The following is a 15,299-nucleotide window of genomic DNA, read 5'->3' on the forward strand; positions in this document are numbered from 1 at the left end:
CAGCACTGTTGGTCGCAGCTGAACTGTAAGTGTGTTTTTGTTTCCCTTTATACCTTTTACATAGATGCATAAATAAAATAGGAAGAAACACAATGCTACTGTTCCATTCCATTGAGACTTTGTTTTTTTACACATTTTCCACCAAACCATCTGACTTATTTTATTTTTTTTACTTTACCTTGCTTTCAATTTTGATTGGCAATAATTTGTTTTTAAAATTACTAAAAGGAAAATGATTGTGAATTGAATTGAATTCTGTGCCTGTTGAAAAAAAAGATGCATTTTGTTGTCTTTTGCAAATTATCTACATAAAGCTGCATCCACTTTCTAACTTCTGCTGATGTGACTTATCAACAACTCTAGCACAAACCAATCTATAGATGCAACAATTAATTGATTTATCAGTTATTGATCTTTTGTTTTGCGAGCCTCAATTATTGATCGATGTACACCTGGTGCCTTACTTGCAGTGTCATACCTCTTTTCTTGTATGTTCCTAGACTAAGCTCCTCCATTTATAACTTTGTCAAAGCATATCTATTTCTTATGCATAATAATAATCAGTTTTTTGCTGTATTTGAAGGCTTGTGTAAATAATTTTCACATTTGCTTTTGCTTCTTGCTTTTTATAACAGTGTTCTCAATGCATTGATTACTGTTGATTATTACCAGTCTGATATTTGATTAGGAAACTGGCTGCTGATTGCACCTCTACAGAGTTTTCTTTAATGTTACACAGTAGCGCTGGCTTCCCCTCTCAGCTCTATTGAACACCCCTGCCATTCTGTCCTCGTGGCTGACAGTAATTATGTGATGTTTTTGTAACATTCACAGACTGCTCATTTCATTTTGTGACCTGAACATTTTTTTTTTTATTTAGTCGTCGCCAATGGTTTTTACCCTGGTTTTCTCCCCAATTTGGAATGCCCAATTATTATTTTTATCCCAGTTCACCGCTGCAACCCCCCGGCGACTCGGGCAACGGAGGCTGAAACACGCGTCCTCCGAAACGTGTTTCTGCCAATCCCTCATTTTTCGCACTGCAGATCCACAGCGAAGCCACCGGAACCTATAGTGCCGGAGGACAACACAGATCTGAATGGCTCCACTGCAGACCTGCAGGCGCCCTATCAACCACAGGGGTTGCTGGTTCGCGGTTAACTGTGGATTGCCCTGCCGACCTAAACCCTCCCTACCCGGGCGGCGCTTGGCCAAATGTGCGCCGCCTCCTAGGAACCCTCGGTCACGGTCGGCAATGACATAGTCTGGATACAAACCTGCGATCTCCAGGCTACAGGGTGCATCCTGCACTCCACATGGCGTGCCTTTACTGGATGCGCCACTTGGGAGCCTTTTGTGACCTGAACTTGTACCACCCAGCCTTCTTTATTATACAGTATTTGGGCTTCCATACCAGTGGCACCTGTAATTCTTTCTGCTGATGCGCTGACAGTATGACTGAGCAATTTATCCTCCCGATAGCGTTTTGGCTGAGAATTCAAATGCTTCCCTGGAAACGCCTCAATAAATAACAGCCCCATTTCCCTGTGCTGCAACACATTTATTTAGTGAAGCACAGGTGCTCTCCACAGACACAGAGTCTGAGTTTATAAGCAATAATGGACACAACTCGATTATTTTCTCAAAATAAATATGTATAAATAACAGTTCTTCATTCCATTATTATCAGTAATAAGGAAAAGAAAAGCATACCTGATAAATTTCGTTCATGAAATAGTACCTGCTTATATCCACTTGTTTCTTGATATTTATAAATGTTGTAAAAACATATATATTAAAACCCATGAGACAGAATAAATGTTCTAATATAAATATCAGTCAAATACATCAGATTTACAGTGTTTTCCCGTTTTTCTCTTAGCTGTAATTTAGTGTAAACTTGCGTCATGCTACTGGAAATCACTGGTGTTTATAAAGAGAAAGTTTTATTTCACCTTTTGACAGGTAGGTCGCAACTTCCAACAGCAAATTAAAACGAAATCTTGTAAGAACACAAGAAAAGTTAGGGAACGAGAAAAGGCATTCGGCCCATCAAGGCTCGTCCCTTGTTAGCACACGATTCTCCCCTACTAGGAGGATCTCATTTAAAAAGCACAGAATCTAGTAAGGTATTGTAACTAAACCAAAAAGCATTAGGGGACAAAATAATAAAACTCAAGTTAATTCTGTTATATTAATGCATTGCATTAATGCATGCTGTTTTGTACCACAACAATCCCCAGTGCTAGAACAAAATCTATGTTCTGCTTTTATTTCAAGCTACAGAGCTGCTGTATATCTTGTTTACAGGATAACGTGGGCTTGTGCTAGCGTTGATGTTATTGAAATATAGCCATCTTAATTCATTTCGAGGTGACCCCTAAATCAATTTGTCATATGTCATACCCATACACAGGGAATTCAGCATTGCAGTTCATCAAAATGTATGAGAATTTACAATAAAAAAACATCTCTTCTATTTATTTATTTATTTGACAGTATGCTAATTTTAAAGCTGATAGTTTAAAATCAGTTCAAATCAGGATGCCGTTTAACTGAACAGCCCTCAAGCTGATGCAGAGATGTGAGCAGCACCCCGCCCACCACAGACACATTCATCTCCCCTCCACCGCTGTGCACATTAAGCCATTTCATCTGTCGGGGTGTTGAGCACAAAATACATTCACAGGTTATCAATTTGCACAGCAATCTCACCCTTCTGCTAATGGCTGTCAGAAAGAAAATGTGACTTCAATGACAGAGTGACGCCTGTTTGCAACAACCACCTCCTCTGAAATAATGGACCCAAAAGAATGTATTAATACTTCCAGGTTCTAGCTTGGCATTCACCTCCTCTGTCATACTAGCCCCATTATAAAACTAAAAATGTTCTATAAAGCATGGGGCTTCCTTATTGACAACAGAGTTACAGTTTAATAAATGTATTAGCCCTTAATAATCCTTTATGATCTATTCTCTTTCATCTCCACTGTGGACACCACACACTTGTTGAATACGTTGTACCTATTTATTTTTCTAGGACTCTTTAAAACTCCCAAGTAAGTTGACCTATTTACTGAATTGAGGCACATTTTTGTTGAATGAAGTTGCTGTGCTTTCCTTACCTCTGGTGTCCATGGCAACGTGTTCTGTTTCAGGCTGAGGAACTTGCTTGTTTCTATGGAATCTCTACTCTCATCTCCATTTCGTCCTCCAAATTGGTCTGGTCCGTTCACCTATTGGAGAAAAGAAACACTAGTTAAAGACATCAGCTTGCTTCAGTGCTGGCATATTCCACACAGGTAGACAGACAGACCTTACCAGAAACTTCAAAACCAAAAGGGCTTTAAAATCTTGTTTGAAACACCTTTTTGGCCAATGACAACAAGTCTGAGTTGAGAAAAATGTCTACCAGAGACTTTTACAGTTTTGTGAATAACTTGAAACACATACTTCTTGTTTAATAAGCAGGGTTTTAAATTCGCACAAGCTCCTCACACTTCCCTTGTTTAGGTAGTGCGAGTTTCATACCAAAACTAAAAACTGGCGCTGCGATGAACATAACTCTTTTTTGTGCTGTACTCCAGGCTTCAAACTGTAAGCATGACGTTACTAACCCAATGCTGAAACTGAACCAACAACTCCGCAAAAGACATCTGATTTACACAACAAGAAAAGAAAAGAAAACAAAAAACCATTGAGGGGAGATCTGAAGGCAGGAGCAACTGCTAACTGGAATCTAAAGGTCATACTCTGTGCATCCTTTAGAAGGAGCCAAGTATATCTCCCCTTGACAGCAGCAATCAATGCAGAACAAATCAATGCCATAAAACATCAGGCACATTCATTGGGCCTGCACTATTTTCATGGTCTGCAGTTACGTTTTTTTTTTCTCCTCCTGTAGTTAACCGAGTTCTCTGTTGTTTAGCAACTGCAAGAGCGTGACCTTCTCTGCTTCGGGATCCCAATTTCACTTTAATTGTACCTTTTTAATGAGGCTGAAGGTCATTGTGGTTCTTTGGCCTTGTTGAAGGAGGATAGAGCATTTTTCACTAACAGTCAACAATTTCTTCTGCAAAACATTACCACTAAATAAGCCTTTCTTCATAATTACTATTACTGGGACAGTAATGGGGTGCGTCACAGCCATACCAGTCTCCACACTCACTATTAAAACACATGTGAGAGGCAGAAGGTAGAAACAATGTCATCCAGCTTTGATGGTTAATAGATAATATTAATTTGGCAATAAAGTTGCATTACAAACAGTGGCATTGGTTCTGTACAGGCAGTGGCATCACAACGTACAATAGTTTTCATATTTTGACATAATAGTATCGCAATGGTATGAACCAACATAGACAAGTACATTACGATGTCACAGCACAATACCAATACTTTCATATTAGGACCACTGTGCAGGATTTGTTCCAGATCTATTGTACCAGAATTGCTGCTAATGCTGCAGTCTTTTAATGGTTCTAGGTAGGGTTGGGACAATACTGAAAACCTCTGAGATGACTGCGGGATAAAAAATTGGGCTAATTGCAATTATCGTGGTGTTTGCTCATTTAGATTTCGCTGGTTACAAATATAAAATACAGAAGTCTCTTGCTAAACCGAGGACAGGTAACCTGGGATAATTACGCTTCCAGTTTAATTTTTTTTTTTTTTTTAAATGCATGCACATTTAATTAATCAATGCATCATACACTATTAATAAATTACTTTACCCCGGCTTTTCCCCTGACAGTATGACTCACCCTAAACACCACATGGACATGCCTTTACAAGGTGAGCCACTCAAGGACCACTTGTATTGAATTTTAACATCAGTTATTTACATGTTTAATTGTTACCTAGGTGGTGGTTTCTGTAGAATGTGATTTGTATATCAAAAACACACCAAAAAGCAATCCCCTTTTGTATGACTGTTTTGCTTTCTGTGCTAATATGAATCTTGATGATACAATACAATACAAAACAGATTTCCATGCTAATGAATCTAACGTTGCTTCACAATAAAAATTTAATGAGCTTGTGCTTATAATCTATTCCAGCTATGAAAATGCATGCTCAGACAGATACATCTCCAAATATGTAATTGTGCTGGCTTTCCTGATATAGATTGGGATTGATCCCATAGGCAAGGGAAATGGGAAATAAAAGCCCTTGCTGATTTCAACCGGCTTTTTGGAATCACCAGTATATAAGCTTCTGTGATCTTAGGGAATGTCTGGGAATGTATTGAATCTACAGGTCTTTAAGGCAGAAACATAAGAAACAAGAACATTTTCGAACAAGAGTAGGCAATTCCATCTACAGTAGTAACCAAGTGATTCTGCCTCAGCAGCATGACTAAGTAACCCATTCCATCCCCTCACCACTCTCTGTGTTAAGAAGTGCCTCCTTCCCTCTGTCCTTAGTCTATCTCCACTTAATTCTCCAGCTAAGATTGCCTGAGACCATGATGGACTTGTGTGTAGATAGTAAGAACTGCTTTAAAATCTATTCTAAAACTCCCAGGCAGTCTGTGCAGGGATTTGAGTACTGGAGCAGAAATAAGCATGTGAATAAGCATTCTGGCAGCAGCATTCAGAACCAGCTTTAACATCTGGATGGCTATTCATAAAAGTACTTGCCGACTGCCGTAATAAAAGGAATTTCATTTTAAAACTAACGAAAGTCGTCCATATTGTTATTCATAAAATGATCTGAGCAAACGGGCGACTGTCGCAAAGCACTTTATGAATGGGTACATAGGGTATATATTATTATTATTATTATTATTACTATTACTATTATTAATTTAAAATAATAATAATAATAATAATAATAATAATAATAATAATAATAATAATAATAATAATAATAATGAACCCCGCTTAAAACAGGGAATCATTCAGGGGCAAGTTTATGTTTATGAATAAAAAAAGACTCCCTTTTGAACACTGATCGAGCCTCCAACTTGTTTATTGTGAACACAGGTAAAAGAAATAAAAAGAAAAGGACCGCTGTCAGCCACGGATCACGGCAAAGAAATAATAATGTGTCTATTCTCAGTTTCTCACTTGCTCTCTTGCTCTCCACTTCACAGTGCTGTTTCAAGATGATTATGCCAGAGAATATGCTCTTGTGTGAGTATATATTTATATTAAACATTTTCCTTCATATAAAGCTACATATATATTTTTTTCCAAAATAGGCAGTGTTAATCACGTGTATGTCAAACTGTATAACAGAGCAAGTGTAGTAATAAAATATGTCTTTAAAATAATAGTGTGCCGAGGCTGTCGTTAGTTTAGACTGGACTGTAGAAAGCGTTCAATAACTCCTAGTTATCGACAGCATTTTGCTGTCGTTCACTCTTATGAATAGCAGGTTGAACCTCAGGACCGCTGACAACTTTATGCTAATGAGGTAATCGTTAACCTTTCTCTCAATTCATTAAAAACATGCCTTCATAGAAGAAAATCATTGAGGCTTAACAACGCATCTGAATGATCTCTTATGAACAGCAACTGCCGTTAAATAGGCGGCTATGGACGCAATCCGATCATGTACTCCTGTTTCCTCATTTCAACAGGCGTTAACCCTTTATGAATAAACCCCGATGTCATTTATAACTTTCTAGTGCTGCAAGTATTTTTCAAAATGTGACATAATAGCAAGCAGATTTCAAGGGGGGTGGGAAACATTTCTTCAACAAACTGTTCAACTAGGTCTGCTTTCTGACAAAGTGCACAGCAGGCTAAATGCCTATAATAAACTGACATGGAGGGATTCTGTTCAATTGAATATCATTGTGGTACAAGGCATCTTTAAGGACATAGATTAAATGCCCCCTAGTACGCTGTCACACACTCTGTTTAGAAAATAGTAAGAACAGTCAGGGGAAATGCTAATCCTTCTGAAATGTTGAACTTTTGTTCCTTGACAATTTTCATACAGTTTAGAGTGTTTTAGTGTGCATTAAAGTGCAGACTGATATCTCTTTATAAGGGCTTTTAAAACATCACTCATGGTCCCAGTAGTTATGGTAATTTGAGCATGGTGTAGGTCATTAGAAAGAAGAGAATAACTTTTTATTACCTCTTTACTCCTGTCTGATTCACCAGGGAAAAAATAAACAGAAATCTGCAATAATGACACGTTCACGTGTCGTATAATCTAATCCCATCTCAATCACGCAGAGATGAAAGATTTGTGTACCACATCTGCGTTTACTGTAGTGCAGAAGAAAGCATGAAATTACTGAGGTTTATCAATGCTGTCAGCAGATACTGATATTTCCCTTATACAGTAGGGAGAACAGTCTATAAATGAAGGACTCTATGGACATATTGAATTCCAAAGTCTAGCGTCACAGTACAGCCAGCACTTGAAGGGAAAAACTTCAAGTTTACATGGTTTGAGTTTTTATTTTATTTTAAAAAGTAGGTAAAATTAATAGCAGCATCTTTGTATCCTGTCAGCTTCTATTACGTACACAAAGCACTAATTTGATTGGCTTTAATTGGACGCATGTGACGAAGGCTGGCTAACGTGTGTCTAGAAGCTCCTTGCATCATCGCATCCACGTTGAACTGATATCCCACAGCACAGGGTGTCTGTTTATTTATATTGAGCCTCAGATCTACAGTACTTCCCCCTGAATTTCATGGAAAACAAAAAAAGCAATACTTGTTCTCCAGAGTTTAGCTCCAGCAAATGGTCAGGACGAGATGGTTTAGAGATACAAATGCTATTTCCACATGCGCCATCGAGCACACTCAAAGAGACAGGGCTTTCAGCTTCGAGGCTCCCAGACTGTGGAATTAAATTCCCGGCTTTATAAGGGATTCTGGTTCAGTGGGCATTTTTAAATCTAGACTTAAGGATTTTTTAAAAATATGATTTTATTAAGTTGGCCTCTCTGACATTTTTAGTACTTAGTTGCAAATTAATTTTTTAGGTCGTTCTTTTGGAAAGCGCTTCAGGACAGCTTTGTTTGTGAAAGGTGTTATTTAAGTCCATGATTGTTATTCCAGTTTTAAATGTGACCAGATGTAAATGGTCAAAGATATAGGTATAGAAATAAATATGCCCGAGAGGAACTTGGTCTTGTTTTTTTTTTCTGGTAGCTATCAGCAGCTTGTGTCTGTAAATCATTTGCATACGAATGATCATTGTGTCACTTCTTCAGACAGATTTCTGCTCTGTAAGTCGCAGAAACCAGTTTGGTATAGGTTTTGGTAAGAAAATAAAACAAATCACTTCCAACAGATTGTCAGCGCGCTTGCCAGGTACTTTCTACGAGTGGCTTCTTAACTGCTTTAATTGACAGCTGAACAAAGCTTGTAATTTATTTAAATATGCATCTATATGCAAGCCTGCGATCATAACTTCTCAATGCAGCAAGAGCAGAAAGCATTGTTTTTCCTAAATCTATTTTTAACTGTATTACTGTGTCCATTCCATCACTGGAATCTCTTAGAAGTATACAGTGCATGATTACTGCACTCTACTTTCGACTGATCAAAAGCACAAGCCTGTGCAAGTAAATGATATCCCTGTATTACATGTAAAGTGCATTTCACAGATAGGAGCTGTGCTGGCCATGCTTCTTCAGAGGTGAATAGATAAGTTACATGGCTGGCAACCTGTATACATACATAAAGCAGTCAATTTGATTGTGACACTCGGCTGAATTTGACCCTTTTACCTTGATTAATGTTTCTTGAGTTAAGCGCACCTGTAGAAGTCAGTGTGATTGAACCATTTGTCAGTGAGTTATTTCTACATGCAGTGCTTTATAGTTATTACTTACAGTACATGGCTTATCCAATCATTTATTTTTGCATAGGAAGAAAAATCCTCCCACGGTATGATTGAGCGACCTGTCATATTTCTTACACAAATACACTTAAGCGATTCACACACGCTATTATGACTTATATTGTAACACTTGAATGTATTTGTATTTGCTTGCGATTGTAAGTCGCCCTGGATAAGGGCGTCTGCTAAGAAATAAATAATAATAATAATAATATTAGAGATGCCCGTTTTGTCCAGCCACTTTTGATCACATGTGTGCTGGCTATTGCGCTGGATACAAAGGGACCTAAGGCCGGTATGGAAAAGAGTTTATGTAGCATGCAGTTACAGATATTCAAATTCAAATTACTGCAGATAAAACAAGACTATATCCTATAGCTCGGCTGTGTATAATGCACCAGGCACACTCTATAATTGACTAGTGCAGCAAGGCATGCATTATGAAGTGCATGTGGTTGGGATTCCTCCTGTCTGAGAAATGCACTACAGGGAGAAAGCTTTTGTAATATCTTTAATATCTATCATTTTCTTGGGGAAAATGATTGGGGAAGGAATTTACATTAAAATACAGTTTACCAGAGTCTGTCACAGTTTAGACTACACAACACTCTATTTTAATTCACTGTTTGTTTGTTTAAATTCCCCAAGGACACAATCGTCCTCCCCCCACTGAAATCTCCCTGGAAATCTTGATATAATATATGCTTACTCACTGACAATCAATAATCAGATAACGCGAAACATGAATTTACCTGATTGGTATGTTTTCTACTGAAATTAAAAGCATTTTGTCAAAAGAACAACTAGTGAGTCTGAACTATCACGTGTCTTTACTGATGTATTTTGCTTCTTCTTTAAAATCAGTTTGTATCACTTTTTTAGTCATTACATCCTGGTGTCTTTAAAACTCAAAAGTTTAAAGCACACCTGTGGCTTCAAAAGGGCTTTCAAACACGTTGTCTTTCTAAGTTCAGTTGGTACACCAGAGTGTAACCATTAACCTGTCCCCCTGCAACACTCTGCCCCTAGTGGATGTAAGAAATACATAAGAAACACGACATTGAACAAATGTACTATTTCTTACAACCACTGGGGGCAGGAGGCATGTGTTAACCTACAATTAAAACACATGTTACATAAAGCATCTTACTTGAAAAGAAAATAATTCAGAATAGTTTAAATGTCAGGTGAGTCCATCTTGCTTTACATCTAAACTACATTACTAAGAACTGAGGCAAGAGAGGTATTTGTTTAAAAAGTAGGTGTAACCACCAGATCCCGCTACAAAGGCATTTGCTAGAAATATGACTTATGATAAACCCAGGAAAAGACTGTCATATCCTAGCAACAGCCTTTGCTAGAATATGGGGGTGGGATTAGACAGAACCAGAGATAAACCACGTAGAAACAATGTTCTGTGTGCCCTGCTTGAACAAACATACTTATTTTCGGCTGTGGTTATGCCACAGATTTGGCAAATTAAGGTTTTCGTTCAAGTTGCCAGTCTCTTGCATGTTGGCCATCAATTTATGGAAATGCCACATTTTTAAGACCAGCTATTGAATGTAATGAGTAATTCTAAAACAATTCTGAATCTGATAGGTCACATTTTGCACACACTGATTCGATACCTGTTAAAGTTTCTCTGTCAATTTGGATTAAGACGATCAATTTTCTATAGATACATGCATTCATATTTCATAAGCATTCAGTTCATTCATCGTTAGTCATTCAACTCAATGCTATATCTGTCCTTGTTTCATTGGTGCCTCTTTTCTCAACAGACATTTCCACAAACCCTTACAGCCATCAGCTCCACTTTAACTCCAGGCACAAGGACAGCTGCGTGTGTTCGACTCAGATAAAAACATTTTTATGATATATTGGCGCTAATAAGCCACCTGGATTAAAACATTTCACATTCCCCTCCCCACTGGGTTTGGTCATAACAGTCTTTCTGAATAAGTGATAGCCTTTAATTTCTAGCCTTAACAAGAGACACACTTAATTTCACGGTCAGATTGTGATTGATCAGTACTCAATGCAACCTCTCACAGACTGAAACATAAAAAATACATTAAATTAAAAAAATAACATTTGAGACAAAGCCAAAGCCTATAAAATCTGAATGTATTCTGGCACAGTCCCAATTGTGTACGTTGGGGGCTTATATGGTTAATGCAAAAATGCCAACACAGGTCAATAAGGCTACATTTCTTCATGGATGTATCCCAGTTCTGCATCTAAAGAAGAAACAAGCGAACAGGACCATGGCTGGAAACTGGGTGAACACAGACTTAAGAGGGTTTGGCCAAAATGGGTTTCCAAGCCATGTTGATGCTGAATCATTGGGTTCCTTTAAGAACTGAATAGATAAAGTTCTGGGATTAATCAGCTACTAGGAATCAGACATGCATTCAAGGGCTGAATGGCCTCTTCTCGTTCATAACTTTCCTTATGTTCTTAGGTTTTTTGACCCAGATATGTACCAGCCTAAAGAAGGTATACATATTAGAAATTAATCACTGCGGATTCATTTCTAATAAGGATTGCATACCAGCTTTAGGTAAAAACAACATAACAGAAAATATTAGATTATTCTATTAGATTATATATCCTTTATTAAAAAAATAACATAGTATGCATATATTCAAATATTCGTTATACTCTTGTCAAATGTGTTGCCATAACACTTATTACTAAAATGCAACAAGAAGTAATGGCTATAAACGTGAACGAAATGCACTTGCATTTTAGATTCCGGTACTTTTGTTTTCTGCACTTCAAATCCATTTTCAAAGTAATTCTGGAGGATAATGCACTCAGTTATACAGTGTTATGTAGTCTTTATGAAGGTGTGCTGAATGATTCATCATTCCCAATTCAAATGCACATTATGAAGGCACATTTGTCTTGTCAAAATTGCAGACTTCATTTTTTAGCCAGTAATTCACTTAAATGCACCTCTTTCTAATCTGTGCTCTCATTCTACTGCTTGTTTTCACTGTTAAGGAAAAAAAAAAAAAAACTGAATCTGTCTCCAGCCTTTTTGCTCCGCATAAAAGTAGCGCACTGCATTCAATATTCCTAACTCAGTTGGAATGACTAAATACATTTAAAAACAAAACATTAAAACCACAGTTTGTGTACTTTTCATTTTCAACAATATAAACTATGTGCTGGTGTTGCTAGGGATACAGGAATATTCCTATTATTTCCATATTACAAGTTTTTGGAGAGGTCAGCTGCATATAGTAACAGAAGTTCATGTGAAACAAAACTAGGCTGTATTTGTTGCTTGACTTGTGAACTGTACATAAGTGTGAATGATCTATTACAGGTTTAATTTCCAGTTTTAATATCTCACAAGACTATATGTGAAAAGAAAATTCTCTTAACACTACCTCTGGAAATAATGTGTAGTCTGTTCTTAACACCATCATTAACCAAAACACTAATTGACGAATTTCAGCCACCGTCTAAGAAAGGAAAGACTCTGTGTCATAAATACTATCAGAATATTTAGCACTGGCATTTCAATGTACTGGATCCGAGGACGACCCAAAGCCCCAGTGCGTTATTTGTCAGGAGATTTTGTCAAATGAAGCTCTTAAACCTGCAAAATTTAGGTGCCATTTATCTAAAAGTGAACTTTACCATCAGCAACTTTCAATGCACAAAATGACAACATTGCTTGATGAACTGGCAGCGAAGATTCAACCACAGGGATCTCATTAAGTTAGGTAAGTCAGATCAATACATTCTACATGTACTTATCCATATACACGTACAAATGAGTTTTAAAATGCTGTTGTGAAAAAATGTGTGGCATTTTAATCAATAACTCATTGGGTTTTAATTAAAAATCCCTGTTTGATAGGCAGTTGGGATTTAGATTTAAAGGAAACATCTCTAGGTACTACATCCTGATTAAATAACAGTGAACTGATGCTAACTGAATATCAATATGTCTATTAAGAAATGATAAAACAAAGCATACTAATTGGCATCTCCAACCTTAGTTGAATCATCAGAATGTATTCAAATTGATAACTGTAAAGGCCCTACTGTGTAAAGTGCTGGGCATAGGGGAAAAAAGTGTTTGATCGCCTCACCAAGTCAACTCCAGGGTTGAGTAGTTCAGCATTCTCTCTGTTGCTTAGATTCTCAAGGTGAAAAGATGCTATAGGCAGACTGTGGAAACATCGATCATCCATTGATATTCAATCTCCCTGTCCTCATGTGCACTGCAGCGGTGAGGTTGCATTCAAATTGGGGAGTGTGGCAGAGCAGGGCTCTGCCCTTAGAAATACTGGCAGGGAAGGAGTTAAATTCTCCTCCCTGCCCAGGTTGATTGTGTCAGGTGGGAGCAATCGGTTAATGAATTATCCAATTAAGGACCCAGCCACCTGGCATAAAAGGAGGCCTCAGCCTCCCATTTGGGGGAGAGAGTTTTAGGAGAGGAAGCAACTGTGGTTTTCTGTGTGTGCTGGTTTTTGCTAAACCAGTGAAGGCAACGCCCAGCCTGGAAGCTTTATTTGTAAGTTTTGTTTTGTGTGTATTTTCTGTTTGAAACCTTTTTGTTTGGCCCTCGTGCCTGTTTATTTTGTATTTTTGTTTATTAAAAAACTTTATTTTTGAACTTTATACTGTCTTTGAGTCTCAACCTCGGTCATTCCTGTCACAGGGAGAAATACAGATTACCGTGATAGCACATTTAAGACTACTGTAGGTCATACTGTAGACAGATGGGTATTCTCAGTAATGAGTTTAAGTCTGCGAATGTGTAAACACGGGTTATCACCAATTAATCAAGGTAGCCGACTCAAAGTCTGGCTACCAGGAGACAGTGATTGACCCCTCTACTTCAAATAGTGTTTAGGCTCTGATATGACTAGCCAATCAGGAACTCTCTTTGGCCTCCCAAAATTGCCCCTTCAAGATGACTGTCAAGTTGTAGTAAGGTGTACCACTACTCAATAATCCCTTCAAAATGGCTGCAAAGCTGTCAAGTTGGTGTTCCACGCACTCTGGTTCCCTTAAGATGTCTGCATGCTTTTCCTAAGCAGTTATTGTTTTAATTATAATTAACTGCCTACGATATCGCCCACACTACACTGTCTCCTTCTAAATTAAGTGCATCAAATATTGAAGATTTTCTCCTTGGGTTTATACTGTATAAGGTACTGTATGAACATTCTGAAACACAGAACCTAAAGCACAGTACTTTTAAATCACACCAAAACCCACTTAAACATTCAGAATTCCTGTTTCCGATTCCTTTGTTTTAGACCAATGCCTGACAGAAGCAGTTTCTTTTTAAAATTTGAAATCGGCAATTATTTTTTCTCATTTTCTCCCCAATTTGGAAAGCCCAATTATTTTTTTTTATTTCAACCCGGCTGACCGCTGCCACCCCTGCGCTGACTTGGGAGAGACGAAGACGGACACAGGCGTCTTCCGAAACGTGCCGTCAGCCGTCCACTTCTTTTCACTCTGCAGGCCCACCATGCAGCCACCTCAGAGCTACAGCGTCGGAGGCCCAGGCCAGTCTACAGGGGTCACTGGCCGACCTAAGCCCTCCCCACCCGGACTGCACGCGGCCAATTGTGTGCCGCCCCCTGGGAACTCCCGTCCACGGTCGGCAGTGGAATAGACTGTACTTGAACCAGCGATCTCCAGGCTATAGGGCGCATCCTGCACTCCACATGGAGTGCCTTTACCGGATGCGCCACTCGGGAGCCCCTAACAGAAGCAGTTTCAGCAGAACAATTACAATGAATTAAAAAGACGTAAGCGTCACTGTCAGTTGGGTTTTAATGGTGCATTAAATGAAGGAAATGAATTGCTATGGGCAGAGCGACAGAGAGAATATCAAACGGGTAGCCCTCTCCATTAAATTACTGTTTTAAAAACAGGCTGTGTTCTTATTGAGTTATTTTTTTAGAATATTATCTTAATTTCAATCACAATACACTCGAACATACAGAATGCATAACAGCTGGCAAAGGGGAATCTTTACCCCACTCAAGCCCCTTGCATACCAGTGAATGCCATACCAGTCTTGGCTGTCAGCATTGCACAAACCCAATTTTTTTTGGTTATATGAAGTACTCATGTCCCACCAGGTATATACTGTATATACACAGCACACGTGCGGTTTTGTTAGTCACAGCATTCATTGATTCTTCTTTTGAGTGTTATTCATTTTTAACGCTGCTTAATCTCAGAGTTTCCCCTGCTGGATATGACCTGTTTGTTTGTGTGACTTTATGTGTCACGGTTAATTATCTGACATGCATCACAACATTGGAAGCACAAATGTGCTCATCCATTTGTGACAAAGGACTTTGCCTTGTCAAGTTTTTGAAGAGAGGCCAGGGAATTACACAGCCTCTAACCAGCTTTAGTCAGTGCCTAGAGATTGTACTTATTGAGGAGTGACTCTCCAACTGGAATGGAAGCCAATGCCATGAGCACAC

At 38.4% G+C, this 15,299-nt stretch overlaps 1 protein-coding gene across 1 annotated transcript in view; it reads right to left on the reverse strand.

Annotated features, from left to right (window-relative positions):
- Positions 1–15,299, reverse strand: part of LOC117432458 (N-acetyl-beta-glucosaminyl-glycoprotein 4-beta-N-acetylgalactosaminyltransferase 1-like) — a 138,070-nt gene that overhangs the window by 59,432 nt on the left and 63,339 nt on the right. Inside the window, exon 3 of the mRNA XM_059002225.1 lies at positions 3,126–3,236. Within this exon, the coding sequence (XP_058858208.1) occupies positions 3,126–3,236 (111 nt within the window). The remainder of the gene's footprint in view (positions 1–3,125; positions 3,237–15,299) is intronic.

This window comes from Acipenser ruthenus, chromosome 27 (genome assembly GCF_902713425.1).
Source record: "Acipenser ruthenus chromosome 27, fAciRut3.2 maternal haplotype, whole genome shotgun sequence".
Taxonomy (NCBI): Eukaryota; Metazoa; Chordata; class Actinopteri; order Acipenseriformes; family Acipenseridae; genus Acipenser; species Acipenser ruthenus.